This window comes from Danio aesculapii, chromosome 7 (assembly GCF_903798145.1).
Source record: "Danio aesculapii chromosome 7, fDanAes4.1, whole genome shotgun sequence".
Taxonomy (NCBI): domain Eukaryota; kingdom Metazoa; phylum Chordata; class Actinopteri; order Cypriniformes; family Danionidae; genus Danio; species Danio aesculapii.
The window spans coordinates 38,265,668-38,293,135 of NC_079441.1; the positions used below are offsets into that span (position 1 = coordinate 38,265,668).

At 35.8% G+C, this 27,468-nt stretch overlaps 2 protein-coding genes across 4 annotated transcripts in view; both read left to right on the top strand.

Moving 5' to 3' along the window:
• The first annotated feature begins 6,768 nt into the window (after positions 1-6,768).
• Positions 6,769-12,490, top strand: tnni2b.1 (troponin I type 2b (skeletal, fast), tandem duplicate 1). The gene is made up of 7 exons (XM_056461879.1): positions 6,769-6,874; positions 8,311-8,397; positions 10,012-10,048; positions 10,142-10,270; positions 10,503-10,592; positions 11,376-11,552; positions 12,108-12,490. Exons 2-7 carry the CDS (start codon positions 8,390-8,392, stop codon positions 12,195-12,197), a joined length of 531 nt encoding a protein of 176 aa, XP_056317854.1. The 5' UTR covers positions 6,769-6,874; positions 8,311-8,389; the 3' UTR covers positions 12,198-12,490.
• A 4,111-nt stretch (positions 12,491-16,601) lies between these two features.
• lsp1b (lymphocyte specific protein 1 b) overlaps positions 16,602-27,468 on the top strand; it is a 29,465-nt gene continuing 18,598 nt past the window's right edge. For 2 of the 3 annotated variants that reach the window (XM_056461881.1, XM_056461882.1), the window contains exons 1-6: positions 16,602-16,841; positions 20,565-20,711; positions 21,080-21,482; positions 23,135-23,244; positions 25,164-25,229; positions 25,300-25,516. In XM_056461881.1, coding sequence (XP_056317856.1) covers positions 16,783-16,841; positions 20,565-20,711; positions 21,080-21,482; positions 23,135-23,244; positions 25,164-25,229; positions 25,300-25,516 — 1,002 coding nt within the window. In that variant the 5' untranslated portion in view covers positions 16,602-16,782. The remainder of the gene's footprint in view (positions 16,842-20,564; positions 20,712-21,079; positions 21,483-23,134; positions 23,245-25,163; positions 25,230-25,299; positions 25,517-27,468) is intronic. The other variant, XM_056461883.1, reaches the window with a different exon arrangement.

Here is a 27,468-nt window from a genome sequence, read left to right on the forward strand (position 1 = left end):
TCTTGTTTGTGAAATCTATTATTGGTTTATATACAGTGCTCAGCATAAATGAGCACACCTCCTGTTGAAAATTACGTTTCTTTACTCATTTCTCAGTGAACAGCTATATCCATTAAAATAAAAGGTCACCTAACTTCTTGAGGAACAGCAATGTAATACATTTAAATTCAAATTAGTTATTGCAAAATTTAAAAAACTACAAAATTGTAACAATTTTTGATATTTTTTTTATGTTTTTCTAGATTTTTCCTGTTAATGAAAAATGTATTTATTCTCTTCCCCCAACATATTAATTTTTAATGTACAAATTTTTAGAATGTGATCTTAATTTTATTGTTAGATAAGCTCCATATTTGGCTTTGGCATTGACTAATCTAATGTTTATGCACACATATTTTATTGTAAAGCATTCTACACAAAACTATTCATTGAACAGAGAAATCTGTAAGGGGTGTTCTCATTTATTCTGAGCACTGTATACCCAACATTAATTTTTTTATTTAGATCAGGATAGTCTGGAAGTGGAGTGAAACAGAATATAACAATAACAATTATAGTAACATGTACTAAAAAATGGGGAGTGCAAATATTGTATAATTTGTCAGATAGACAGGGCAATAGGAATGTAACTTTTAAGTGCAAAGTAAGTATGAATGCATTTTGTCCAGATCCCAAAAGATGTCTGTCACCCTCATGTGGTTAAGAGAAGAAAAGCAACAATTCAAGGAACAGCAAAACAAGTTGCCAATGTGCCATAATAAGAGAGAATATAGACAGATCATATGTCCATTATAACTATAAAATGCTGTTGTTATTTTTTTTTTTTAACAAAGCCAGTAACGTTAAAAATATATGCATTTATATAGAGCTAATAACTGCCACTGAATAAATGTAACCAATTTAATATCTTCTTTTTTTTATCTTTAAACAAATGTGTTGTGTTTTCTTAAGAAGTTTGTATGGTTAGACAGTCTTATTTGAGTGCACGGCGGGATTATTTCATGACATCAAATGCAGATTCATCTTGTGTGATAAAACAGTGCCTTGGCATACATTTTGAACAGAAAGACTTATATTTAAATACACCGAATAAATAATATTTTCTATTTTAACCACAGCTAAACTATCTATACATAACTAGAACTAATCTGTAACCCCAACAATGCAAAAGTGTCTTTAAAAGTGTCTTATTCATTTCAACATTATTATTAATAAATTCTTTACAATTAGTAATATAATACATAATAAAACCATGAATACATTTAAAGGATTATATTCATATTGCTCAATGTGTTACTGTGTGTGCTCCTCATATTCATAATGCTTTTAATGCCTTCACAAGTATAGCAAAACCAGTAATTTGTGACCTTGTGAGAACATTTTGAGAGAACTTAGAGAAAAATGGCTCATTATGTTGAATATTTTCTGTGAGTGTTGATGCAGAATGAACATCAGCTCTGAAGTCACAATGTAGCAAAGTAAAATTGAAATAAAGAAGAAAATATCATCTATTGTTAAGTAGGTGGAAAAAAGGAAGAAGCTTGACGAAGCTAAATCTTATGTGTGCGTGAAGGAAACTAATTCACAACCCCAAACTCCTTTATGGTTGTTGCTGGATGACGCAATCAGATGTACACATAAGTAGGCCATAAAGATCACATTATTTGCTGTACATTTATATAAATAAAATAGCTAAATATCATTGTACACACACACAAACCCCATCCAACTGTGGACGCAAGAGAAAGCTGTCTAAAAGGGATGTCCAGCTGTTAACTCGGATTGTATCCAAAAACAAAACCACAGTTGCACAACTCACTGCAGAATTAAATGTGGGCTGTGGACAATGTGAAGCATGTATTGTTCTCTGATGAATCCACATGCGGGTAAGTTACTGTGTGGAGAAGCACCAAAGAAGCGTCCCACCCAGACTGTTGCATGCCCAGAGTGAAGCATGGTGCATCAGTGATGGTTTGGGCTGCAATATCATGGCATTCCCTAAGCCCAATACTTGTGCTAGATGGAAGCATCACTGCTAAGGACTACCAAACCATTCTAGAAGAATGTATCCAGTATTCTGAAGGCGGTGCCATGTATCAGAATGATAACGAACTAATACATACAGCAAGACTGGTGACAGAGTGGATTTAAGAACATGTAAGTGAAGTTGACCATCTCTCCTGCACAGACACCAGAACTAATGATGATGTTTAATGGAGCAAGGAAATTTTCACAGTATGTCTGATAATATTTTTTCTACTGGAGAAAATCTTATTTGTTTTATTTCGGCTAGAATAAAAGCTGTTTTAAATTTTTAAAAACCATTTTCAGGTCAAAATTATTAGCCCCTTTAAGCTAATTTTTTTTTCCGATAGTCTACAGAACAAACCATCATTATACAATAACTTGCTTAATTACCCTAACCTGCCTAGTTAACCTAACTAACTTAGTTAAGCCTTTAAATGTCACTTTAAGCTGTATAGAAGTGTCTTGATAAATATCTAGTCAAATATTATTTACTGTCATCATGGCAAAAATAAAACAAATCAGTTATTAGAAATTAGTGAATAAAACTATTATGTTTAGAAATGAGTTGGAAAAATATTCTCTTAGTTAAACAGAAATTGGGGGGCTAATAATTCTGACTTCAACTGTATATACTAAAATCAGAGCTATTCATGCAGGAGGTGCTCTTTAATCAGCCAGCATCTGCTCCCATCACTCCAGTCCTAAGCATTTTGTGAAGCTGGGGCCTGTGTGGGTGCTATGTGCCCATGTGTTTATCTTCTTGTTATAGGTCCCCTGAAGCCAGAAATCCAGAGATCTGCTGCCTCAAGGGTTTCAGGACCCACCAGAGCTGCCATCTCAGTTCCAGAGTTTCTACTTATGGGCCCCTTAGGTTAATAGAGGCTAACTAGTCAGCTGTGTTTCACTATGCATGTCAAATGGTTTGAACCCCAGATTTTTCTTACCGAGTCCTTGTTGACCCAATCTAGTTGATGGGTTTGTGATGAGAGTGATCTATTTCAAAGGTTAAATAATAGGTTACATTACATTTAAATAACTTTTAAAACATTTAAGTTTTTCAATCTTTTTTTTCACACAGAGTACTCATTCGCTATGTGTGTGTCTGTGTTTGTGGACAGAGTTGCTACGTTAGAACATACTGAATCATATAAACTCATCACATTTTATTGTCACATTTTAATGTATAAATTAATTCATTTAATGGACAAATTAAACATAAATGTGTAAGGTTTTTATTTGTACACGTTAAAACTTTGGAGTGTGTGCTGATTGCTTTGACGCAGCGTTTCGGCTGATGTTTGAAATAAGCACTAGATGGCGCTGTTCTCAAAACTCTCCAATCTTAAAAATCCTCTTCCAAAACAGTAAGGGGAAACCCTCTGTACTTCAGCTCCATTTCATCATCCCTATTGTCTGATATGTTGCTCCACAGACCTCTTACGTTTACTGCTGCCGCAGATGTTTCATGGACATCACTGTTTTATTCCATAAAGTCTTGTCTGACAGGTTCCTAGAGCTTCTAGAGTTCCTAGAGGTGTCCATCTTGCTCTGCTCTCTGCTCAGTGGCATTTTGCTAGTTTTTTTAAATATATATTTTACAACATTTCTCTGATAATAATACTTCTAAAAATTATTAGTGTTTTATGTTTATATCCGATTATTATATTGTTTAAAATTCCTTACTGGATTTATGTTTCAGGGCAGCTCAGTGGTTAGCACTCTCGCCTCACAGCAAGAAGGTTGCTAGTTTGAGCCCTGGCTGGGTCACTTGTTTTGGGTCAGACATTTCTGTGTGGAGTTTGCATATTCTCCCCATGTTGGTGTGGGTTTCCTCTGGGAGCTCTGGTATCCCCCACAGTCTAAAGACATGCGCTATAGGTGAATAGAATAAATTAATTGGGCTTAGTGTATATCTGTGTGTGCATGTGAGAGTGTATTAGGTGTTTCCCAGTACTGGGTTGCAATTGGATGGGCATCCACATGTGTAAAACATATGCTGGATAAGTTGGGGGTTCATTCTGCTGCGGCAACCCCTGGTAAATAAAGGAACTAAGCCAAAAGAAAATTAATGAATGATTTAAGTTTCAATATGATGCACTATCTAGTAAACACTGATATCAAAAATAGGCACACTACAGTAACATTTATTTCTAACTTTTCTGTGTCACATCAGTGGGTGTTGCCATACTGATGAAAACTATTAACAAAAAAGTGTAAATATATATATTAGATATATAGTGTATATAGACATATATATTTATTTATTTTTAAAGGAAAAGTTTGTTTCAGAAATCATCTGATCCCATGTTGCTATAAAAAGATGGATTTATAAAGGTCTAACCACAATGTCTAACATAAATGTTATGCATTAATATGAAAAAGAAAAGTATATATAAATAATTATATCAATTAAGCATGATTTATACCTTGTAAAAGTTTTAAGTAATCGGTTTTATTTTGTTGTTGTTGTATTTTGTAGAGTATTCCTAATGACTGAAGAAGACAAGCCAGAGCTAAATGTAATGAACCAGATTTGTGCTGACAGATTTTTCAGATTAAGTGTCTTTTGAAAGACATTGGTTGTTTCATTAATTGCTAATAAAAAAAAAAACTTGCTGTCATACTAGAAATGTTAAGTGACTCTCTGGCATAAGCTAAGTTGTAGTGCATGCCTGTTTACGTTGCTGAATCTACCTGTAACGTTCAAGTCATACGCAGATACTTATCTTACATAGCATAAATGCAAAGCTTTTTGCATTTCGGTTATTTATAGCCTGTATAACTTATTATACATTTAAAATAGCTATGTTTACAATTAACGATAACTGCTGGACTTTACAAAGAGTGAATTAAAAACTTAATATCCTACCTTATGTAGAAGAATCTGTCTCTTTTCTTATTTGCATAGTTAATAGTGACCTGTTCACTTACAAACGATGAATATCCATTGTATCATACCTTTGCAGCGGGAGCAGAACGAGACGAGAGTCCACTCACGCGATACTTCGAGATTCGCGAGTCTTGAGAGAATAAGCTTCTTGCTAAAAAGGTAAGTCAAGAGAAAATGTGAAAATATTTCTGAAATCAAATTTATTTGGTCTGGGTTGGCATGCCGCCTATAATCCTTTGCTTCATCAACACTGCTAACCCCTTTAACAATGAAGCTCACATTGTTCTCATCCAGTACCTGCTTATTTGCATTGCTAAATTACCTTATGACTGACATGGTAAACAAAAATGGTCAGAATAAGAAAAAAAGAAAAAGTCAAATAATAATAATAATAATAATAATAATAATAATAATAATAATAATAATAATAATAACAATAACAACATTCATACATTAATTTTCTTTTTCGGCTTAGTCCCTTTTTTAATCTGGGGTTGCCACAGCGGAATGAACCGTTAACTTATCCAGCATATGTTTTACATAGCGGATACCCTTCCAGCTGCAACCCATCAGTGGGAAAATAATAACAACAATTCAGCTAACTTTTTTTAAATAGTGTTTTTTTAAACGAAAGTTGTATCATTTGTATATTACAAAGTAAAACAAAGTGTACTGTTCAAAATTAATAAAACAAACAACAATTGAAAATGAATGCTCTGTTAAATTTAATTTTCTTCCTAAATGAAATTTTTAAAATTAATTTTAAAGATTTACTATTTTTTTCAGTGTTTGCCGCCTAAAACTATATTAACCAACAGTTTTCTTGATCAATGCAACATATGACTGTAGACTAAAGCTAGATATTGAGATAATATTACTTGTAAGTCTGTTTTCATCTGAAGTCTGTGCTGTCCATCTGATAAAACATGTTTTTTTAAGACTCAGTGTCTTTTAAGACAGCTCTAAATAGATATATGTGCGTTTCTACAAAGTCTCACTGTAAATCTTTTAAACTATTTAACTGTATACTATTTTACAGATATGCCAGCATATAAATGTATTGTTAAAATCACCAGGTGATTGCGTGGTTTAAGTATGTAATCTAAATTGTGTATGTGATCTAAATTGTGTCAGCAGAATGTGTGATATTTCGGTACAGTTGGAGTTTCCACCTGTTTTATTGCTGCTGATAGAGAGCACAACAGGTGAGAAAACAAACACAAATGTCAGTGATTTCTGGGGTTCAGAAAGAATAGCTCACCTCAAAATACAAATATTCTGTCAACATTTGCTCATCATCCACTTCTTGGCATCAGACATCAGACCACTCTGAATTTCTTCTGCTGAACACAAAAGAAGATACTTATAAAAATAATGGAAACCTCTGTTACTGGTTTCCAGCATTCTTCAGTATATCGTCTTTTGTGTTCAGCACAATAAAGAAACCCAAACAGTTTTGAAACCACTTAAAGAAGAGTAAATGATGCAATGAGTACATTTTTATTTTTGGTGAGCTATCTTTAAAGACGTGTGTCTGTAGGTTTTGGTGTTTTGGTTTTGAAATACAATGCTTGGACAAAATGTCCCCACATAAACAAATAAACTGAAATTACCACTGTGGGGCTCAGTCAAAATAATAAAAAACAAAATGATTAAATTATTTTTTGGTTGATAATTTATTGAGTTGTAGAAATCATCATTAGCTTAATATAAAAACAAACAAGCCTGCAAAAAAGCTTCAAAGATGTAATGATAGAAAAGCAAATGTGCAAGTGTTGATTGAGGTGGAGGGGAGCAGAGGGGGGTGTTGGGATTTGCCAGTCTCATTGGCTTAAGGAAAGATCTGCTTCCTTAAACAGAATGGATGGGAAGCCTATAAAAACCCAGTTAATGTAATGGACTGACACACTTTCTTTCTAATCCCTCTGAACTGAACGTCCTGCTGCGCGCTGAAAGGTGAGTGTCTATTACTCTGTTTGTCTCTAGGGTTTATCACACTGCCATTAGATAATGCCACAGACCTTCAGAAGATTTCACTCATGCTGAAAAGCCAAATTTAGCCCGGAAAATCCAAGCAATAAGCAGGATAATGTGCTTTAATATGTGGACTGGATGACGGTCCTCGTGCATAATTGATTTAATTCTGTGACTATGTCTTATGTCACGCACTGAGTAGTAACTTTTACTTTTGAAACATATTACTTCACAACCTTAACAAAATATTTTCTATATAGTTAAAGTAACAAACAGTAAAGAGTTTACTAAGTTTATTTAGTGTTTTTTTTATTTTTAGTCTTTGTTTTCCAGTGCAAATTATTTAAACATACTTTTAAAATCATGCAGATATATGTAACTTCAGAGTCAAAATTGACTAGGAGTCTTGGATCAAAAATGGATCAAAATCTATTGATTTTATGTTTAAAACAAGAAAAATAACAACTCAAAGGTAAAACAAAGGGTAAAACAAGAATGTTTTTCCATTTGTTCTTGTTTTAGGCCTTAACCCACTAAATTCACATTTTCTTTTTCATATATCAAGTAATTTTGTTGTTTGATTGACTGTATCTACATTTAGGAATGTGCAGATATTTTTTTATTATTTAATAAATTTTTTCATTATTTTTTTACATTACATTTTTTATTAAATTTATTTTTCAATTAATTAATACTTTTTTTTTGCATTGTGTGTGGATGTAATCTGAATATCTGAATATCCTATGTTTTATACTTTAAAGATTTATATTGTTTTGATGTTCTCTTTATAAAACAGTTTTAATTAGTTTTTTTTTTTCAAAGCATTGTCATGCCAAATCCTAAAAAATAAAGTTTTTATTAACTGCCTGGTTTGATATATTGTTAATATTGTAGGAATAAATCCAAGTATACTGAATTAATTGCAGTGTAGTGTAATTAATCTCATTTAGCAAATTCTCAAAGTTCTTTTACCAATTTTAACCATTCAAAGCCTATATCATCACCATTTCCATATTTTCTTCATATATATTTTTCATATGGAGAAAACAACTCATTTTAGATAGCAGAAGATCCAAACTCAGACTCCATCCCATCCAAAATACAAGAAAAGGTCTAATATAGTTCTTCAGAGCAGCAGGAATTATTTTTACAGCTGTGAAGGCTATCAGCTGTTGAGTGTTGAGGCTTAGGAGATTCTTCAAGAGGTCTGTCAGCTGTCCCGTCCTCTGTTTTCCTACAAAGGAACGCTAAAAAAAGAGCTCAAGACAACTGCTTCTCAAATTCAACCCTTTAAACACCGGACACTTCTGTTGGTATTGGCACTTCCAGACATCCACGTTCAGCAGCCATCTCTCTTGCACATTATCAGAAGCCAGATTTAGACCTCCAAATGACTGAATATAAATTGTTTCCATTAGATTGAAGGCAGCAAAACTTACACCTACCCCACACAGGCGTCTTCACCTTCAGAGGGGTCGCCACAAAGAGACAGCCAAGATGTCTGAGTGAGTATTGATTTACAAACATCGTGATGTTGTGGTGTGAATACCAATCCCTGCAAGTACATTTAGCATCAAGTAGAATTGTGTGTTTATGATAATACATGCAAGCATGTGTGCCTAAATAAATCAAACATTAATATACATTTTGTCACTTTGGAATGAGAAGGTTGTGACATTTTTGTCAATATTGGGTTATAAACATATTCTTTGACTACTTATTTACGTTATGTGATACGTTTTGACCCTCTTTATTTAGAAAAAAGCTCCTAAATTGAACTATATTTGTGAGCCCATTTGCATTCTGAATGCACACAAGTTGACCCATCGGGATCATCTCACAGGTCAGGGTTAGTGATATACAGGCCATATCAAAATTCATGCCACTAGCAGATTTTTTTTGAGAAATAAAAATTAAAAGAATGCATTTTCACATAAAAAGGTGAATCAGATATAAGCTGACAAAAGTCTTGTCATTGATCCCAGTTGTAGGAGCAACAAATAATAACTTGATTTCTAGTTGATCATTTGGAAAAGTGACAGAATGTGGATTTGTCTGATGATTTATCTGTTGAACTGCATCTCAATCATCACAAAAACTGCAGAAGACCTATTGGAACACGCATGGACCCAAGATTCTCATAGAAATCAGTCAAGATTGGTGAAGGAAAATCATGGTTTGGGGTTACAGTCAGTATGGGGTTGTGCGAGAGATTTGCAGAGTGTATGGCAACATTAACAGCCTGCGGTATCAAGACATTTGTGCTGCCCATTACATTACAAACCACAGGAGAGAGAAATTATTTAGCAGGATAGCATTTCTTCTCATACTTCAGCCTCCACATCAAAGTTCCTAAAAGCAAAGAAGGTCAAGGTGCTCCAGGATTGGCCCGCCCAATCACCAGACATGAACATTATTGAGCATGTCTGGGGTAAGATGAAAGAGGAGGCATTGAAGATGAATCCAAAGAGTCTTGATGAACTCTGGGAGTCCTGCAAGAACGCTTTCTTTGCCATTCCAGATGACTTTATTAATAAGTTATTTGAGTCATTGCAGAGATGTGTGGATGCAGTCCTCCAAGCTCATGGGAGTCATATGCATTATTAATTCTTTTTCCACTAAACCATGACTTTATATATTATACTGTACATTATTTCTGTTAAGTGACAAGACTTTTGTCTAAGCAAAGTCAGACCTTACTGTCCTAATTAAATAATTAAAGATCAAGGCATGAACATGTTTTATTTGAGTAAAATAAGCATAATTTAGAGGCCTTTGCCTTTCATATGAGCCACTTCTGGTACCAAATGCCCATTAACCCATTAATAAATGTTTTACTGTGATTTTTGCTGTTGTTGAATTCAATCTAAAGATATTCTATCTGCATTTGACCTGTTCCAAAAATCCCCCAAAAATTTATATTTGATATTGATATATTTTATATTTTGTCTTGTTCTTCATGCAATTTCTGCTATGGAAAGAAAAAAAAGCTCAATATCTCAAAACTGCTCAATATGCAGAACCTTATACTTCCAATGTGGCAATTTCTAGAGTTCCATTTGCAATCATCCCAGACGCTGAATGCTGCTCTCAAATTAAAAACATTTGCTTTCTGATAGGAAAAAGATGACTTCCAGCCGTAGGCACCATCTGAAGGTGAGGTCATCTTTTTCTTCATGACATCTGAGCTATATGAACTTCACTGACTCTCTGTTGATTACTATGTTTCTATGTGTTTTTGTGCTCCAGAGCTTGTTGCTCCAGATCGCTCATGGGCTTCTGGAGGAGGAAGCAGCAGCGGCAGAGGAAGAAAAACAAAGGTACATGGAGGAGAACTGCCCTGGTCTCTCACTGCCTGGAAGCATGCAAGAGCTACAGGTACACATGAAGATTGAATTAACATTACACAAAGATTGAATGAAATGAAAATGTACTTTAAGTTTATACTGACCTTCAGATTTGTGTGACTTTTTTTTCTTGAGTTGAACACATTTTAGAGGATTTTTAGCTTAAACTGTGGTGATTGATATACAGAAGGATATATGGTGAATTTAAGAACATTTTTGCAGATGTGTTGAAAAAAAGGCTCTGTGTGTGTCTTTGTTTAAAGGAACTGTGTAGGAAGATGCACCAGCAGATTGACATGGTTGATGAACAAAGATACGACATGGAGACCAAAGTGGCCAAGTCAGACAAGGAGGTAAATTTAAATTTAACAACATGTACTATTTGTAAACAAGTACAAATAGGTACAAAATGCATTTCTATTCGCAATAAAAAGCATGTATTAAGCAGAAATAAAATACTGAGGCTAAACTAAATTTTACAAATGGATGAGAAGGGTGGGGGGGGGGGGGGGGGGGGTTCATCAGATTTTTATATCTTTTATTTTATTTATACTTGTCTCTTTTATTCCTGTTTATGTAAAGCACTTTGAATTGCCACTGTGTATGAAATGTGCTATATAAATAAACTTATCTTACCTACCTTGCCTTACTAGAACAACAAAGCCCACCATACACCAGCCAGTAATCCTAAACCTAAACAGTCTTGCATTAAATATGCGTTTTATTTACACATTCACTCACTTTCTTTTGGCTTATTCCCTGCTTTATCAGGGGTCACCACAACTGAATGAACCACCAATTACTCTAGCATATGTTTTACTGGCAGATACCCTTTGTTGCAACACTCATAAACTCTCCTATTCACACACAACAACCAATTTATTCATACAATTCACCTATACCCTATCTGGGAAACCAGATCACCTGGTGAAATCACACATGAACACAGGGAGAACATACAATTCTCTCCATAGAAAGGCCTCCTAGTTCAGCTTGGACTTGAAACAGTGACCTTCTTGCAGTGAGGCAACCTTGTGTGCTATTTCTTTACATTTATTCATACAGTAAGTGCAAATAGACTTTATTTAACTTCTGACTAAAAGTTACAATCAAAAGCTTTTTCTTGATGTCTTAAGATTGAGGATCTGAAGATTAAGGTTCAAGACCTAAAGGGTAAATTCAAGAAACCGGTTCTGAAGAAAGTGCGCATGTCTGCTGATGCCATGCTGCAGGCCCTGCTGGGCTCCAAACACAAAGTGTCCCTGGACCTGAGAGCTAACCTCAAACAAGTCAAGAAGGAGGTCAAGGAGGAGGTGAGGGCACATCATTAACCTTGTAATAGAAACATTAATTATAAAATGTGGGCAAAACTCAGATTTTCTGTTGACCTTATTCTGCAATGCGGACGTAAGCCCTTTTCTGTGATTGTTTTTGAACTTCTGAATTATTTGTCTATATAGGGAAATGACTAGTAATAATAAATGGCAGTAATTGATCAAACTTCTTGCTCTACAAACAATTGTGTGTTTGTAGATTATGACAATTATGACAGTACATAAGAATAAAAATAACATAAGAAGAAAATACAGCTTTGCATCATCAAGCTGCATAACAAGCTGTTTTTTTATGGCTAATATCAGTGGAGGTTTCATGTCAACAAGGTTCCAGTGGCTTCACCCATTCCTATCTAAAAGAATAAGGTCAATATTGGAGATTTTTACAACAACATTTGAAGTCAGTTAGAAATAATCAGTCAGAGAATGAAGAAGAATAAAATAAAATGTATGCTGATGTCTGTATGCTGAAATTGATCAGAATACAAAACACACAAAAAGGTTTTTAATTATTGTGCATTTCTGCCACTCCAGGAGAAGGAGGCTGTGGGAGACTGGCGTAAGAACATCGAGGATAAGGCTGGTATGGACGGCAGGAAGAAGATGTTTGAGTCTGAGGCCTAAAACTGCGGCTCTTCAATAATTTATATTTGGTTGTTTTAATTCTTGTGGTATTATTGGTGATAATTGGTAATAGGTAAAAGTGGTATTATCTGTAGTAATGAAGTTAAAGTTGGTAAAAGCAATGTGCTGTAAAAAGAAAGTTTTCAAGTATGTGATGTTTGGGCTTTAATTTGTTAAAAATATCCACTTTTGGTCTTTGAAATTCAGTAATACAGTAAAACTTGTTTAAATGCTCAAAATTGTATTGAGGTGAGTTTCCTGGAACAAAATAAACTACAAATCAAAGAATCAAAGGTTTGATATATTTATGCACCAAACTTACATGTAATTTCATCTTCACCTTTGGACCATTCGGAGACTAACTACACAAAATGTACAACAGGAAAAACTACAACACTGTAACACCAGCCAGGGGCGTTGCTAGACATAAAGCTCTTCTGGGGCACGCACCCCCTTTCCGCACCACCCACATATACATATACATATACATATACATATACATATACATATGCATATACATATACATATACATATACACGCACACGCACACACACACACACGCACACGCACACACACACACACATACACACACACACACATATATATATATATATATATATATATATATATATATATATATATATATATATATATATATATATATATATATATATATTTATTTATTTATTATTATTTTTAAATAAATATTTAATATAAATAAAAGTATTATTGTTATTATACAATTAATATTCAAAATAATTTCAAATGTAACTGGAAAACAATGTTAAGACACAACTGGAGTGATGCTAAGATCATTGAAGAAATATTTTGCATAAATATTAATTTTATTTGAATGAAATTCTGTAAACAATTCAATGAAATACAAAAAAAAAATGTTTTATAGAATTATCCGTTGTCTTAGACTTGACACATGGCACATGGCAGGTTTATTAAGTTTTACCTCCCTGACTCTCATCCCTCCTTTTTGCTTCATACTAAAAAAAAATCTATCAGGAGGCATGCTTAGTAAGATCACATCATAATGTTTAAACTTTAGTTTTGTCGACTTGTAAAACAAAAAAAGTCTGTTACCCCGGTTTTACAACGCATGAGCGGCGCGTGAGCAGCAAGTAGCCTACTTTTTTGGCGTGCATGCTCGCATGGGGAGAAGAGCAGCGCGTGCGAGAGGCGCGCGGGTTCTCTGCGCACACGCGGAGATGCGTCAGTTTGCTTTTTGATTATATTGCTTTCACCAGCGTTGCTTCGGTTGCACATAGAGAATAACGTCTTTATTTCAGAATTACCACTCTTAATAAATACACTTACATATTAAGGAAATCATATCTCAATGCATTTACTGGGGCACTGGCGATGTTTACTGGGGCACGTGTCCCAGTAAATTGGGTCTAACGACGCCCCTGGGCACCAGCCCTTGATTGACAACAAACTCACGGTAAGCACTCAGGGGCAAAAGTCTTTAAGAGAAATCGTTTGATTGCATCAACAAATATTTGAACTGTGTCAAAAAGCATAGCAGATGAAGAAACAGATGTATTTGATTTTATATGTAACATGATGGAATATTTCCCAGTGATGGGTTGCAGCTGCAAGGGTATCCGCTGCATAAAACATATGCTGGATAAGTTGGCGGTTCATTCCACAGTGGCGGCCCCAGATTAATAAAGGGACTAAGCCGAAAAGAAAATGAATGAATGAATGAATGAATGATGGAACATTGAAATATATATAAAACAAAAGTCAGATAGGATGTTTATTCAAGAAGGGCATTGTAAGTATTAGCATGAACCTATACAAACACTAAACATTATATAGTCTTCCATTAAAATCACCTAGAAACAGATTGACCTTTTCCCATTATAGTAATGTACATCCACTGGAAACGAACCTGAAATTATATATATATAAAAAAGTAAGATGTTCATGATTTTGTCCTTTGAGAACCAATTGGATTGTTAGATTATGGCTGTTGCTAACAAAATAAAAGAAGTTGACGAATAGATAAAGGAAAAGCAGAAATGAGATGCCCTGATAGCCCCTCCTGAAAGGCATTCCATATGACCAGAAGTGAAGAAAAGTTGTTTCAAAGGTGAGAGAAGGTTATTTTGGATTAAATATTCTGAGGGCAAATACATTTTTACAAGATATTAAAGTGCACATATACATTGTTTATAACAAGCACTAATATATACACACATCGTCATCTTTGAATTATAAGGTTCTATCTGCGTTCTGAATGATTTTGAGATGTTGAGCTTCAAAGTTTTTGCATTCCATAGCAAACAGTATGTAACATTTGTTTTTTAATATAAAGTCTTAAAATGTAAACAACATATAAAAAACATCCCATAATGTGAATAAGTTGTCATTTAATAAGAATATGACAATAACTCAATTTTGACAAAAATGTCAGATAAAACCTTATAATTCTAGGGTGACGACATTTTCCATTTCCATTTTGATTTTGTGGTGGCTTTAAAGTAACTGCTTCAACAGTCAAACTGTATTTTGGCTCAATCAAATTTCACACATTTTGTTTGAAGACTTTGACCCTGATTACCTTTCATATGGGTCACATGCACAGATTGTTGATACGCTAACCAAGTTTTAAATGAATTCTCTGATTTAATATGATTTGAAGCACTCCAAATGTCATGCTTTGATTTTTGTTTTACGCATACTTTCATAAACAATGTTATACATACAGTATATGTCTGATTATGAGTTAAATTGAATGCCTACAGTATGTTTAAAGTAAAAATTAAGCTATTAATATTGAATAGAGGTTGGGCTTCAACGTGTGGTACTAAACTATGTCTATATCTTCACATCATACCCTCTAATATACACCAGCCAATTTATTAGGCACACCTTACCGGGCGGGTTGGACCCCCTTTTGGCTTCAGAACTGCTTTAATCCTTTGTGGTATAGATTCAACAAGGTACTGGAAATATTCCTCAGAGATTTTGGTCCATATTGACACGATAGCGTCACGCAGTTGCTGGAGATTTGTTGGCTGCACATCCATGATGTGAATCTCCCGTTTCATCACATCCCAAAGGTGCTCTATTGGACTGAGTTCTAGTGACTGTGGAGACCATTTGAGTCCAGTGAACTCATTGTCATGTTCAAGAAACCAGTCCGAGATGATTCGTGCTTTATGACATGGTGCGTTAACCTCCTGAAAGTAGCCATCAGAAGGGATCATAAAGGGATGGACATGGTCAATCAATACTCTGGTAGGCTGTGGAATTGACATGATGCTCAATTGGTACTAATGGGCCCAAAGTGTGCCAAGAAAATATCCCCCCATCAAGTGTTGATACAAGGCAGGATGGACCAGGCAACATTTTTCTAATCTTCTATTGTCAAACTTTGGTAAACCTGTGTGAATTGTAGCCTCAGTTTCCTGTTCTTAGCTGACAGGAGTGGCACCCAGTGTTGTTTTCTGCTGCTGTAGCCCATCCACCTCAAGGTTGGATATGTTGTGCTTTCAGAGATGCTCTTCTGCATACCTCGGCTGTAACAAGTGGTTATTTAGTTACTGTTGCCTTTCTATCAGCTGTAACCAGTCTGGCCATTCTCCTTTGACCTCTGGCATCAACAAGGCATTTGCACCCACACAACTGGATATTTTCTGTTTTTCTGACCATTCTCTGTAAACCCTAGAGATGGTTGTGTGTGAAAATCCCAGTAGATCAGCAGTTTCTGAAATACTCAGACCAGCCCTTCTGGCACCAACAACCATGCAAGGTTCAAAGTGACTTGAATCATCTTTCTTCCCCTATTCTGATGCTTGGTTTAAACTGCAGCAGATTGTCTTGACCATGTCTACATGCCAAAATTCATTGAGTTGCTGCCATGTGATTGACTGATTAGAAATTTGAGTTAACGAGCAGTTTGACAGGCGTACCTTATAAAGTGGCCGGTGAGTGCACATCACAAACATTAATTGGGCCTACCAATGTGCAGTAATCATCACAACTACTTTCATAAGGATATTATTTTAGCTAAGCCATGATTCATTTAAATGCTCTACAATTGTGACTTGAATGATTGTCTCCAATTATGTACTTACCGTACCTTAGCCTACCTGTTTATTATCTTAAGCAGTTAGGCAACAGGTAAACAATGCATGCTAATATATTAGTTCTGAATCAAGTGTCTGACAGCATGCAGATTATTAGCAGCCCTTTAATTCTATTGTTTTGAGTATGTGTATGTGTGTGTGTATGTGTGTATGTGTGGTATCATCTTACTCTCCCAGAGGACTGTCACATGACTGGTTAGCTTTCTGCTGATTGGAAGAGAGAACTGGAATAGACAGGAGCCAGAGTTTCAAAGCTCTGAATGAAAAACACATGGAGAGAGACAGAGGAAGGGAGTGAGTGGAACAGAGTGAGAGAGAGAGAGAAAGAGAGAGAGAGAGAGACTGAAATCCTGTTTAGTGAGAGAAGGGGAGCACATTCACACCCTTCAGAGGACTCACAGGAAAGGAGAAAGAATCGGGGAAACACAGTCAATAATCTTCTTCAGTCACAGCTGAGATTTCAGAAAAACTCTAACATGTCCAGCTCAATTCTGAGACGAAATTCCAGCAAAAAGGGACTGGAGAAGCTGCAGAGGTGAGATGTTCTTTATTTGCATGCATGTGTGAATGTGTTTGTCTATTTGGTGGCCATTTGGTGATTCAGATGTGTTTTCTTTGATCTGCTGTGGTCACACCAGTTGTCTTTAAACAGATTATAGTGTAGTACATTACATTTTTTTCACGGTTCTACAAGATTCATGACTTTTTTTAAATGGTTGATGGAGATAATCTGAAACGGCACAGAAGAATCATCAGGACAGAGAGGATTTATCAGGCTGAATGGGGGAAACACGGAGCATGAGATCCTTCAGCTGTTTATCAGTCCTTCAGGGTGTTTAGGGGGAAGGGGCAAAGTTCTTGTAGGTTGTTTTGAGGTCAGACAAAATTTATAGTCAAAGAATGCATGCATGTGATGTAGTGAGACTCAAATCATTAGGACTTCCAAGAATGGGCTGATTATTGTGTTGTTGTCTAGAAATAAAGCGCTATTTAAATCTAATTTTGGGTAAATCACTATCAAACTCAACTGCTGGGTTAATTTTTAAAAATCAATATATAAACCAACTTTAACCCAACAGTTGGGATTGTCATATAACCCAGCATTTTATAGAGTGTATATATGTAGAGTTTGTAGAGTGATGTCATGAAATGATAATGTAGATGTGTCTGTAGTTATAAAGTAAAAAAACATTCCAGATGTCTGTTTTTCACACGGCACACAGTGACTCAATTCATGACATCATATGGAATGGCAATGACAGGCTTCAATGGCTTTTATGACTGGAATTTTCCTGGGCTTAGTGAAATCATCATTATCATCATCAGATCTCCCCCTGCAGTAAATCTGCTGGATCTATGATAGGGGACGGCCCCCCTCCGCTTTGCCCTGAGGACTCGGAGCCTCCTTTAAACTGGAAAATTTGAGCCGCTCCAACACCCAAAACGTTCACATTGAGTTTTAAACAAAGAAAATGAGTTTAGTTGATATTTGGTGACATGAATGTAGGCTTCACTTTGCTATGTAGAGAGATTTATGTGTTTTTTCTTGTTCTGTTTGTCGATAACAGTATGTAAGAAAGAGAAAGATGTTCGGAATGCTTTTTGTTTGATGTATCTGTCCTAAAGCCATGGATATAATTTGCTATCAAAAGTGGAATCATGATTATTAGTATTTCTTATTTATTCATGTTTTTGAAAGTTTCATAATGAGATTTGCATTGTATGTATTTTAGTGCATTTTAAAATGTATTTTTATAATATGACAATTCTTCAGATCCACATGATCTTTCAGCAATTTTAAGACTCGTTTTTAATTATCAATGTTGTCAAAACAGTTAAGTAACCACCAGTACCACATCACACCAGTCTTCTGCTCTTTGCACTGGTTGCCTGTGCACTATTGTTTAATTTTTACAATTCTTTTCTTGGTTTTTAAATCACTAAATGGCTTGGCTCCTTCTTATCTGGCAGACATGTTGACTGAATATCAGCCTGATCAATCTCTGTGGTCATCAAGCCAGAGACTATTATGCATCCCAAAGTAGGCATGGGATGATAACCGTTTTCAAGGTATACCATGGTTTGGAAAAGTCAAGGTTTTAAAACTGTCAACATTTTCTGCTATATCATTTCTAAGGTATGTGTACGACTTTTCGTTTTATGTTTTTTTTTTTTTTTGTTTTTTAGGACATCAGTAGCTCTTCTCTAGAAAAGATATCCAAAGATGCCATTTTAAATTGCAAAAAAAAAAAAAAAAAAGACAAATTTAGACAGGAGAAGTCAATATTTGATTTGAATTATTTAGCCTGGCATGTTTACTGTTACAAAATATTTCTCATTTCATTTAAATGTTTCTAAAATAAAATATATTGTGTTCAAAAAGGAAATTTAAAAAGATTTATTTTACAACAGTAACCACAATATCGTGAAACCGTGATATTTTTAGTCAAGGTTATCATACTGTCAGAATCTTATACCGGCCCAAGCCTATCCCAAAGTCGAGGCTGAAATGCAGGGGTGACCATGATTTTGCAGTAGCTGGTCCTAGACTGTGGAATACTCTGCCCCTCTGTATTAGATCTATATCATCTCTGTCTGTTTTTAAATCTAGGTTGACAACTTACCTTTTTGATTTGGCATTTTATCAAGAAGTGTTTGTTTTAGCTATAATTTTATGTCTTTCTCTTTGTGATTTGTATTGTGCAGCACATTGGTCAACCTTTGGTTGTGTTTAATAGTGCTATATAAATAAAATTGACAATGACATTTGAATTGTCATTAATAGTAAGAATGGATAATAAGGCGTTTGATAATAATAAAATAAAAATCTTTTTGTACCATATAGATTTATTTATGATTAATAACGTAATATTGCTAATAATAATTATTATTATTAATGTTTATGATGCCATTCACACACCAATCTTATACTTACAGTAAGTGATTTGATGGATGACTGCGTAAAACTATCATCAAGCAAACCTCCTCACAATTACGGTAAATATTAGGTAAAAGTATTAGTGCCAGTTGTTTTGTTTAGTGTAATGTCAGCCAGTATAAAGGAAACCAGTGAGCTATTTCCTGTCAGTGTAAACCCTGCACTTCCTGTCCGTGTTTGACTTACTTCCTGTTCATCTCTGACCCTGCCTTCTGTCAGATGACCCATCGCTGTCATAGTCAAAAAGATAAATGATGTAGTATGATGTAGTATATATATATATATATATATATATATATATATATATATATATATATATATATATATATATATATATATATATATATATATATATATATATATATATATATTTATATATATATATATTTCTCATGTTTTATTGTCCTTAAATTGTTTTTGTGTCTGAGGCTTACTCCTTTATCTCCTAATCCTAAACTCCTGTTGCTGTCGTTAATAGTAAACTAATGCAGTTGTTAGTGCAAAAATTAAAGGTGTTGCTAAAAAGAAACAGAGAAAAATATAGAGGATGCGAACATGTGGTTGTGTGGCTCTTGTGTTGACAGCAGTGTTAGTAACATGTCTAATAATACCAAATTGTAAGTTCCTCTGCTTTTAGAAAAGTGTCATTATTAGCTCACTAATGAGAAATGTCACATAGAAATGATTTTATTGATAAAAATCGTAAGTCAGTGTGTGTGTGTGTGTATGTGTGTGTGCATGCTTCTGTGTTTGTGTAAGTGCATGTCTGATTGAATGGGAGAAAGAGAATGATAAGGAGAGTCTGTGTTTTTCCAACATAATGTTTTGGGGGGCTAAACGTTAGGAAACCGTTGTCCGTATGTCTGTTTTTACACTTGTTTACTGCAGTTATTTTGGTTAGTTACTACAGTTTTAGACCTTTTGCTGTTGTAGGCTGTAAAGACCTCAGAGAAAAAACTGGAATCAATTTAATATTAAGCATGCGTTACTAAAGAGTAATAAGGTAACAAGCATGCGTTCCTAAAGAGAAATACATTCATTTATTCATTTTCTTTTCAGCTTAGTCCCTTTATTTATCAGGGGTCGTCACAGCGGAATGAACCACCAACTTATCCAGCATATGTTTTACGCAACAGATGCCCTTCCAGCTGCAACCCTGAGACACACCCATTCACTCTTGTATTCACACTCATACACTACAGCCAACGTAGCTATAGCGCATGTCTTTGGACTGTGGGGGAAACCGGAGCACCTGGAGGAATCATGCAAACTCCACTTAGTTTTTTCATTAATTGTGTGTGTTCATATGCATGTGTGCAGGATCACTGTTCAACGCAGTCTAGAAGATGCAGAAGAAATAGAGAGAGAACGTCGACGGCGTGCAAGAAGCAGTTCCTCTACTGAGCCTTTTCAACCCACCGTGACCCCTCAGGACAGCCCTCGCACTGCACTGCCTCTGGACAACCAGTTAGTTTCAAAATCATTAAAAATGAACTCTGGTCTAAATCAAGAAAAAAAAAAAAGTATTATGCTGTGTGTGTTTGTTTTGTTTCCATGGATTCTCAACCCCCAGATTCTGGCTTCAGCCAACTTTCTCTGTCTTATTCTTTGTGTTTTAATCTGTCTGTGAATATAAATGTGCGCTTGTATCAAGACCACACCTGCGCTTTTCAATCAAGGCTTTTTAGAAGCCAAGGCTTCTATTCTATTCTATTCTATTCTATTCTATTCTATTCTATTCTATTATAACAGATCTAAGTGTTCATGTAGCCTTGATATTCATATATTGGCATCCAAACGAGCCGAAATTCTGAAAGATTTTCAATCTTTGTTAGGCATCCGAATGGTCTCATTCCAAGCTGTCCATCGTCTTTGGAAGAGGACGAAGGCTTCAGTGATTGGACACATCTGAGCAGGCGCAAACAGGGACAAATGGAACACACAGATGCAGAAACACATCTCAACGGCACTCGGCACTCAAAACTTCAGCTCACTTGTGGCTCTACGCAACAAAGTAAACTGTGTGATTTAAATGTGAACGACAACGTCCCATTTATGAAGACCCGACCTCCTCTTTCAAATCAGAAACACCTGGATGAGGATGGTGTTGAGAAAGAACAGGAAAGACGAGTTAACATTACATCAGTGGAGAGAGAGGAGGGAGAGCCAAGAAGGATGAAGTGTCATGAGTCGTCTTTCAGGAAAAATCCAAATCAGAGCTCTGGTACAGATGAAAAGGTATAATCTTCGAGAAGAAATTTGACATGTAAAATTTGCTCACAAACCATTTCAAGGATGGTTTTCAAAAATGAACATTTGTTGTTATTTTACTCGCCTTCAGGCCATTCGAGATGTCATACGCATTTGCTTTAGTAGAACATTAAAGAAGATCCTAAGCAAAAAAAATGGTTCTTCTTGATCTATAAAATGCAAAATCCATGTGAAATCACAATTTACTATGTTTATTTTGCAAGAGCACATTGGTATTCTTCAGTGAAAGTCTGATCATTTTCTTTCCACGTTTGGAGTGGCGGCACTTCTCTGCCCAGCAGGCACACGACATCATAAGATTTTACTAATAGGTTAGATTTAGGTCGTGATGTCAGGTGACCAAAATTCACTGTCTCACCAGCATCTAAGGACAACGTTATTTTGATGTCCAATAACGATGTCAAATGCGTTGATTTACGTTTTGTTGGAAAGTGACCCAAACACAATATTGAGTCAACATCGTAAACCAACATCATCTTGACGTCAAAAACTGACATTTATTCATCAGGAATGGCAACCAAAATCCAACGTCTGATAGACTTCTTAGCTGTAATGTTGGATGTTGGACATTGATGTCACCCTGATGTTGGGTTCTGATGTCAACCCAATTTTCATTTCTAAACAAAATGCAACATCCCACGATGTAGGGGTACAACTAGGGCTGTGCGATTTGGGGAAAATATCTAATTGCATTTTTTTTCTGGGACAGATATTGTGATTATGTTTTGATTTACGATTTAATTTTATAGTTAAGTTTCAGCTCAATAATCTATAAGCCGTGGCAACAATTCTGCAACAGCTCTTAAAAATTACCTGTGTCTTTGTAACCAAAATATTCCCATAAAACAAATGCTGTTTTACTTTGATATTAATTTGTTTATTAATGCTTCTGGAGCAGCAGACACCATCATCTCACTTGTCAGCACTTTCCTGTTTGTTTTCTTTTTTTATTATTGTGGGCGTAGTTCAAATTGGGCAGAACGAAAGTATGCTCACTCAATTAACTAGTAAGACTGTCACACACAGCCGGCAGTCGCGCATTTGCTCTGGGCGGGGGAAATGAGATGATTAGTGTGTATATATATATATATACCTAATTGATACCTGTGGTTCAGGATAATACATTGAGGTCTTATGAAGTGAAAGCTCAACTTTGTGAGAAAAAACAAACAAATTGTATTTATAACATTATTCAATTTAATTCACAGCCTCAGCAAATATATGAGAGTATGTGACAGTCTGGAGTGAGTTTCCTCTAAAATAATGTCAGAACAAACTTGAATGTGAGCTGACCCTGTTTGTTTACAGTGGAGAGGAAGGACACGTGTTGTACTGTTGATAAGATCTCTGTGTATCATCATGAGACACTGGTATTAATTTAATTCATGTCTGCGTTAGTTTCTTTGCCTCAAATGCTTTTGTGAAGTGCCATTTTCAAAAAGAAGCTAAACCATTTCTTATGCTTTTCTGAAGAATGACATGCACCCTGCATCTTGGGTGGTCTGAGGGTTAGTTAACAGTAAACGTTCATTTTTGAGTAATTTACCTCTTTATCAACAGAGTCATGCATCAAAGTCTTTCACAGACCATACATGATTGTGAACCTGTTGTTCTCACAGGAAGAAAAGAAGACAGAGATGAAGATTTCCTACACCTCCACGGTTCTCCTACAGCAGAATGGGAGACAATACAGCACTAATGGACAAGTGGAGAGGAGAACACATGACAGGTACAGGCAAAGATCTCATTTATACAATTTAGAACAATTTGCGTATCCCCCAATGACCACGCCTCCTTTTTAAATTGTACATTTTTGTACGATTGAACGATTGGCTGTTTTCAGCCAATGATGAACTTCCAGTGAAAGCTTAATTTGACTATTTTCAATTTCATAAGGCTCCTTTTACAGCATTGATGTTGTAATGTAATTTAAATATACTCAGTTAAATAGACTGAAGCATCCATTTGGTTGTTAAAGCATAAAAAGTGACGAAATACCATTGAAATGCAGGAGCCGTAATTAGCAGCAGGCTAGCGCAAAAACTCCATAGAAAATACTGGGGTAAAATAAATGTCAATATTTTAAAGACATGCCGGGGTAAAAATAAAATTTAACGCAGTGCTTCTTGTTTGGTCTGAGACCAACTTTATATCGTATTTCAGTCAGGCAGTGAAGATCACTGTTTTTTAAAAAAGAAATCAGATCTTAAACACTGTGATTTTGTATGGGATGACAATTCACCCGAAGCCCTGGGACTGGCTGACTGAAATTAAAGTCTGTGTGCATATACCCCATTAGCCACTAAACTGACAAAAAGTAAAATAGTTACGTTCCGTCGTGAGATCAAGCTGAACCTTCTTATTAAAATTGGATATCTGGTACTGGTTATATTAAATGCTTCAACTTGTCTTGCTAATAAATATATAATTCTTACATAAAAACATGATGCAATTTGAATAAAAAAAGCCTGAGGGGCTGACTGCCACCATTCTTAACATTGTAGCTGCGTTTACAAGCCTGAAGCTAACAATGGCTAATTAACTTATTAAGAATTCATTTAAAGAGATAATTCACCCAAAAATGATAATTGTGTCATCATTTACTCATCCTCCACTTGCTTCCAATGTGTTTCAGTTTCTGTCTTCAGTTGAACACAAACAAAGTGGATTTGAAGAACGTTGGAAAGCAGCAGCCGTTGAATTCTACGGTATTTTTGTTCCTACTATAGATGTCAATGGCTGCTGGTTTTCCACATTATTCTGAATATCTGGTTTTGTGTTCAAATAAAAAAAGAAACTATTTTATATATTTTAAATATTTTGAACATTTGAAGCTGTGTGTGAGTAAATGAGGAATATATATCATTTTTGGGGGGTCTCTTAGAACCTAGCTGCTGAATCTGATGTTTTTACAGCAAATGAAATTAAACAGTATTATAACCAAGGTGTTCATCTGAATTTGCATTCAATACTTCTTTTTTTATTTCTGTGCCTTGACAACTTCATTAATTAATTTACCTTCAGCTTAGTCTCTATTTCAGAGGTTACCACAGCGGAATGAACTGCCAACTATTCCAGCATATGTTTTACTCAGCGGATGCCCTTTCAGCCACAACCCAGTACTGTGAAACACCCATACACACTCATTTACACACTCACACACACGCACACAAACACACACACACACACGCAAACACACACACACACACACTCATAAACTTTGGCCAATTTAGTTTATTCAATTCCCCTATAACGTATGTCTTTGGACTGTGGGGGAAACGGGAGCACCCGAAGGAAACCGACACGAACACTGAGAGAACATGCAAACTCCACATAGAAATGCCAACTGGCTCAGGTGGGACTCACTGTGCCGCCCATTTTGACAACTTGAATTCTCGTAACATCCTTACATTAAATTACAACTTCAAGTTGATGATGAGATTTAGTCTGATGAACAAACATCACACACACTGTATAGAGAAACGGCACAGCAGGGAAACAGTTTAAGAAGAATGTGCCAACGATTGAGTAGCAATAGATGCACACATTGCCTCTGTGTTGAGAAATGACATGAGAAATCAGGTGTGTTTCGCAACTTCCTGAGGAACAAATGTCTTTCTTCAGTTCACCCTGTTTAATCTTACTCAGAGAATCGACGATACAGAGCAACATGGACTCTACAGTCGATTCAGCAGCTCTCGGCAGTCTAGAAAGGTAAAAACACAACTCCGATTGAATAATTTTTCATGAAACGTCCCCCTTTTCTCATTTTTGTCACCTTTAGTGTGTCTGAGGAAGTGTTTGTGAAGAGCAGTGAGAAGAATCAGCAGCAGAGTGAAACAACAGGAGATCAGACTCACGAGGAGGTGCAGAGGATGAGAGAAGAGGAGAGAGAGAGGAAGAGGAGGGATGTGATGGAGAAGCTGAAGAGGTTGAGCATATCCAGCGGAGATCCAGAGGAGCCCTTCAGTCCTCTCAGTCCCAGAAGCCCCTCCTACATGGTATGACATCATCACCGCAAACACCTCACACCTCAAAATCACATTATTATTATTATTATTATTATTATTATTATTATTGAACATCCATTACAGATATGTCCACATGTGCTTGTTGAACAGTATTAAAATCAGCATTAAAAGGTGTAACATTAAAGCTATGAATCTTTTTTTTAATTAATGCTGACCAGGCATCATCGTTATGTGACTCTGTTTTGAGCTGAAAAGCAATTGAATGTATCTGGAGTGATTAGCGCTTTACAGAGTGTCAATCCATGTTTTTGTTTAATTCAGTGTTAGTCTGGGTGTCCTGCAGAGATTAAAGTTTAAATGCATCTAAACTTGTTACTTTAAGTCTTCCGGGCAAAGACTATGGATATACAATACTTTCAACTCATATTACTATGGATAACAAATGCTTCAGTAAACCATACGGCTAAGTTTGAGTTTCTAGAAAAAGCCTGTGGTTAAAAATCTGTCGGCGTGTGTGTGTCTTTGTTTGGGATCGGACATGTGCATTACCTAGACCAACCAAAAATATATTTTTAAATTTTATTTAAGCATATTTGACTGTTTAGATTGTGTTTTTGAAATGTGTGTTTGGACAGCATTTTTCTGAGCTTGTTGTGTTTCCTATGAAATGGATGCCTTATGGCATTGCAAATATTGCCACCATGTGAACTTGCTATCTACTGTAAGAAAGGGGCTTTGTTCGGGATTGCTATAAGCTTCTAGTCAAGAAGGGTAAACTTTGCATGATCTTGTCTGTGTATGCTTGTGCACACGCATATCTTAAAGGGCACCTATTTTACCCTCCTTTTCAAAATTTAAGATAAGTCTTTTGTGTCTCCAGTATGAGTCTGTAAAGTTTCAGCTCAAAACACCCATTAGATTATTTATAATACCTTGCAGGATATTGGAATTTTCTGCTTTAAACACACTGTAGCTGTTTTTGTTGCCTGTGCCTTTAATGCTAGTTCTCCCCACCCACCGTTCTCAGGTGCCTGTTAGTGTGCCTCAGTCTCTACCTTGGCTTCGTCAGGTAAAGAGACACTGCTCGTTGCAGAGCCATTTAAGCTCCAGCAAGGGCGAGCTTGAGCTCTCGCTCCTCCTCATTTAAGCTGTTTTAATGCGTACACCCACCCCACCCCTAACTCCAACCCCCAGTGACATCACTCGTAGAAGAAGTGCAAGGAAGGAGGAGCTGGAGCTCAAGCTTCCCCTTGCTGGATCTCAGCTTTGCCCAAGTGGCTCTGCAGTGAGCACCACTTGCAGATAAACAGCACAGTGACAAACATGACCTCACGTAACTTTTGTGAGAAATACTACAGTAAGAACTTTACCAGTGATTATTTGACGTATTTCTTGTGGAGTTCATTCAAGCCTTTCTGCAATGATGAGTCACACACAATGTGGTTACACACAGTGTGCGCGTTTAGCTTTGCACTGTTTTTGCACAGCAAATGTGACGGGATACATGTTACTATCCACTGCTGAATGGATATCAGTTATGTTAATGTACAAAATAAGCCTAATTTAACGTCCACAAACTGGGATTGAAGTGTCTTCTTTTATAATTGTACTGACACAGGGCTGTGGTGAAGTAAAGACAGTAAAATTGCTGTAATTCATTACAAACATGAACTGTTTTAAAAACGTTTTAAACTTGTAAAACTCAATCATCGTTTGATGATGATTGATGATCACAGAGAGCTGAACAGATCTTTTAATTCCAGCTGCTTTGCGCATGTCCTGTCTTGTTGATACGATTATACGCATTACTACAGAGAAATGTTAATACACAGCTGTCAATCAATTTGGTGGGTGGGAAAACCCCACTCCTACGTCATGTTGCAGTGGGCCTCAAAATGGGAGGGATTTAGATCCTTTTTTAACGTCAGAAAATTAAAAAAAAAGTGACTTATTGTCTTTAATCACTCCAATATTACTGTGGA

What these genes read in the sequence shown, in the direction of transcription:
- tnni2b.1 (XM_056461879.1), top strand. An exon ending in GAAGCATGCAAGAGCTACAG is followed by an intron (nt 10,271 to 10,502) that starts GTACACATGAAG and finishes CTTTGTTTAAAG; the next exon opens with GAACTGTGTAGGAAGATGCA. An exon ending in TGGCCAAGTCAGACAAGGAG is followed by an intron (nt 10,593 to 11,375) that starts GTAAATTTAAAT and finishes TGATGTCTTAAG; the next exon opens with ATTGAGGATCTGAAGATTAA.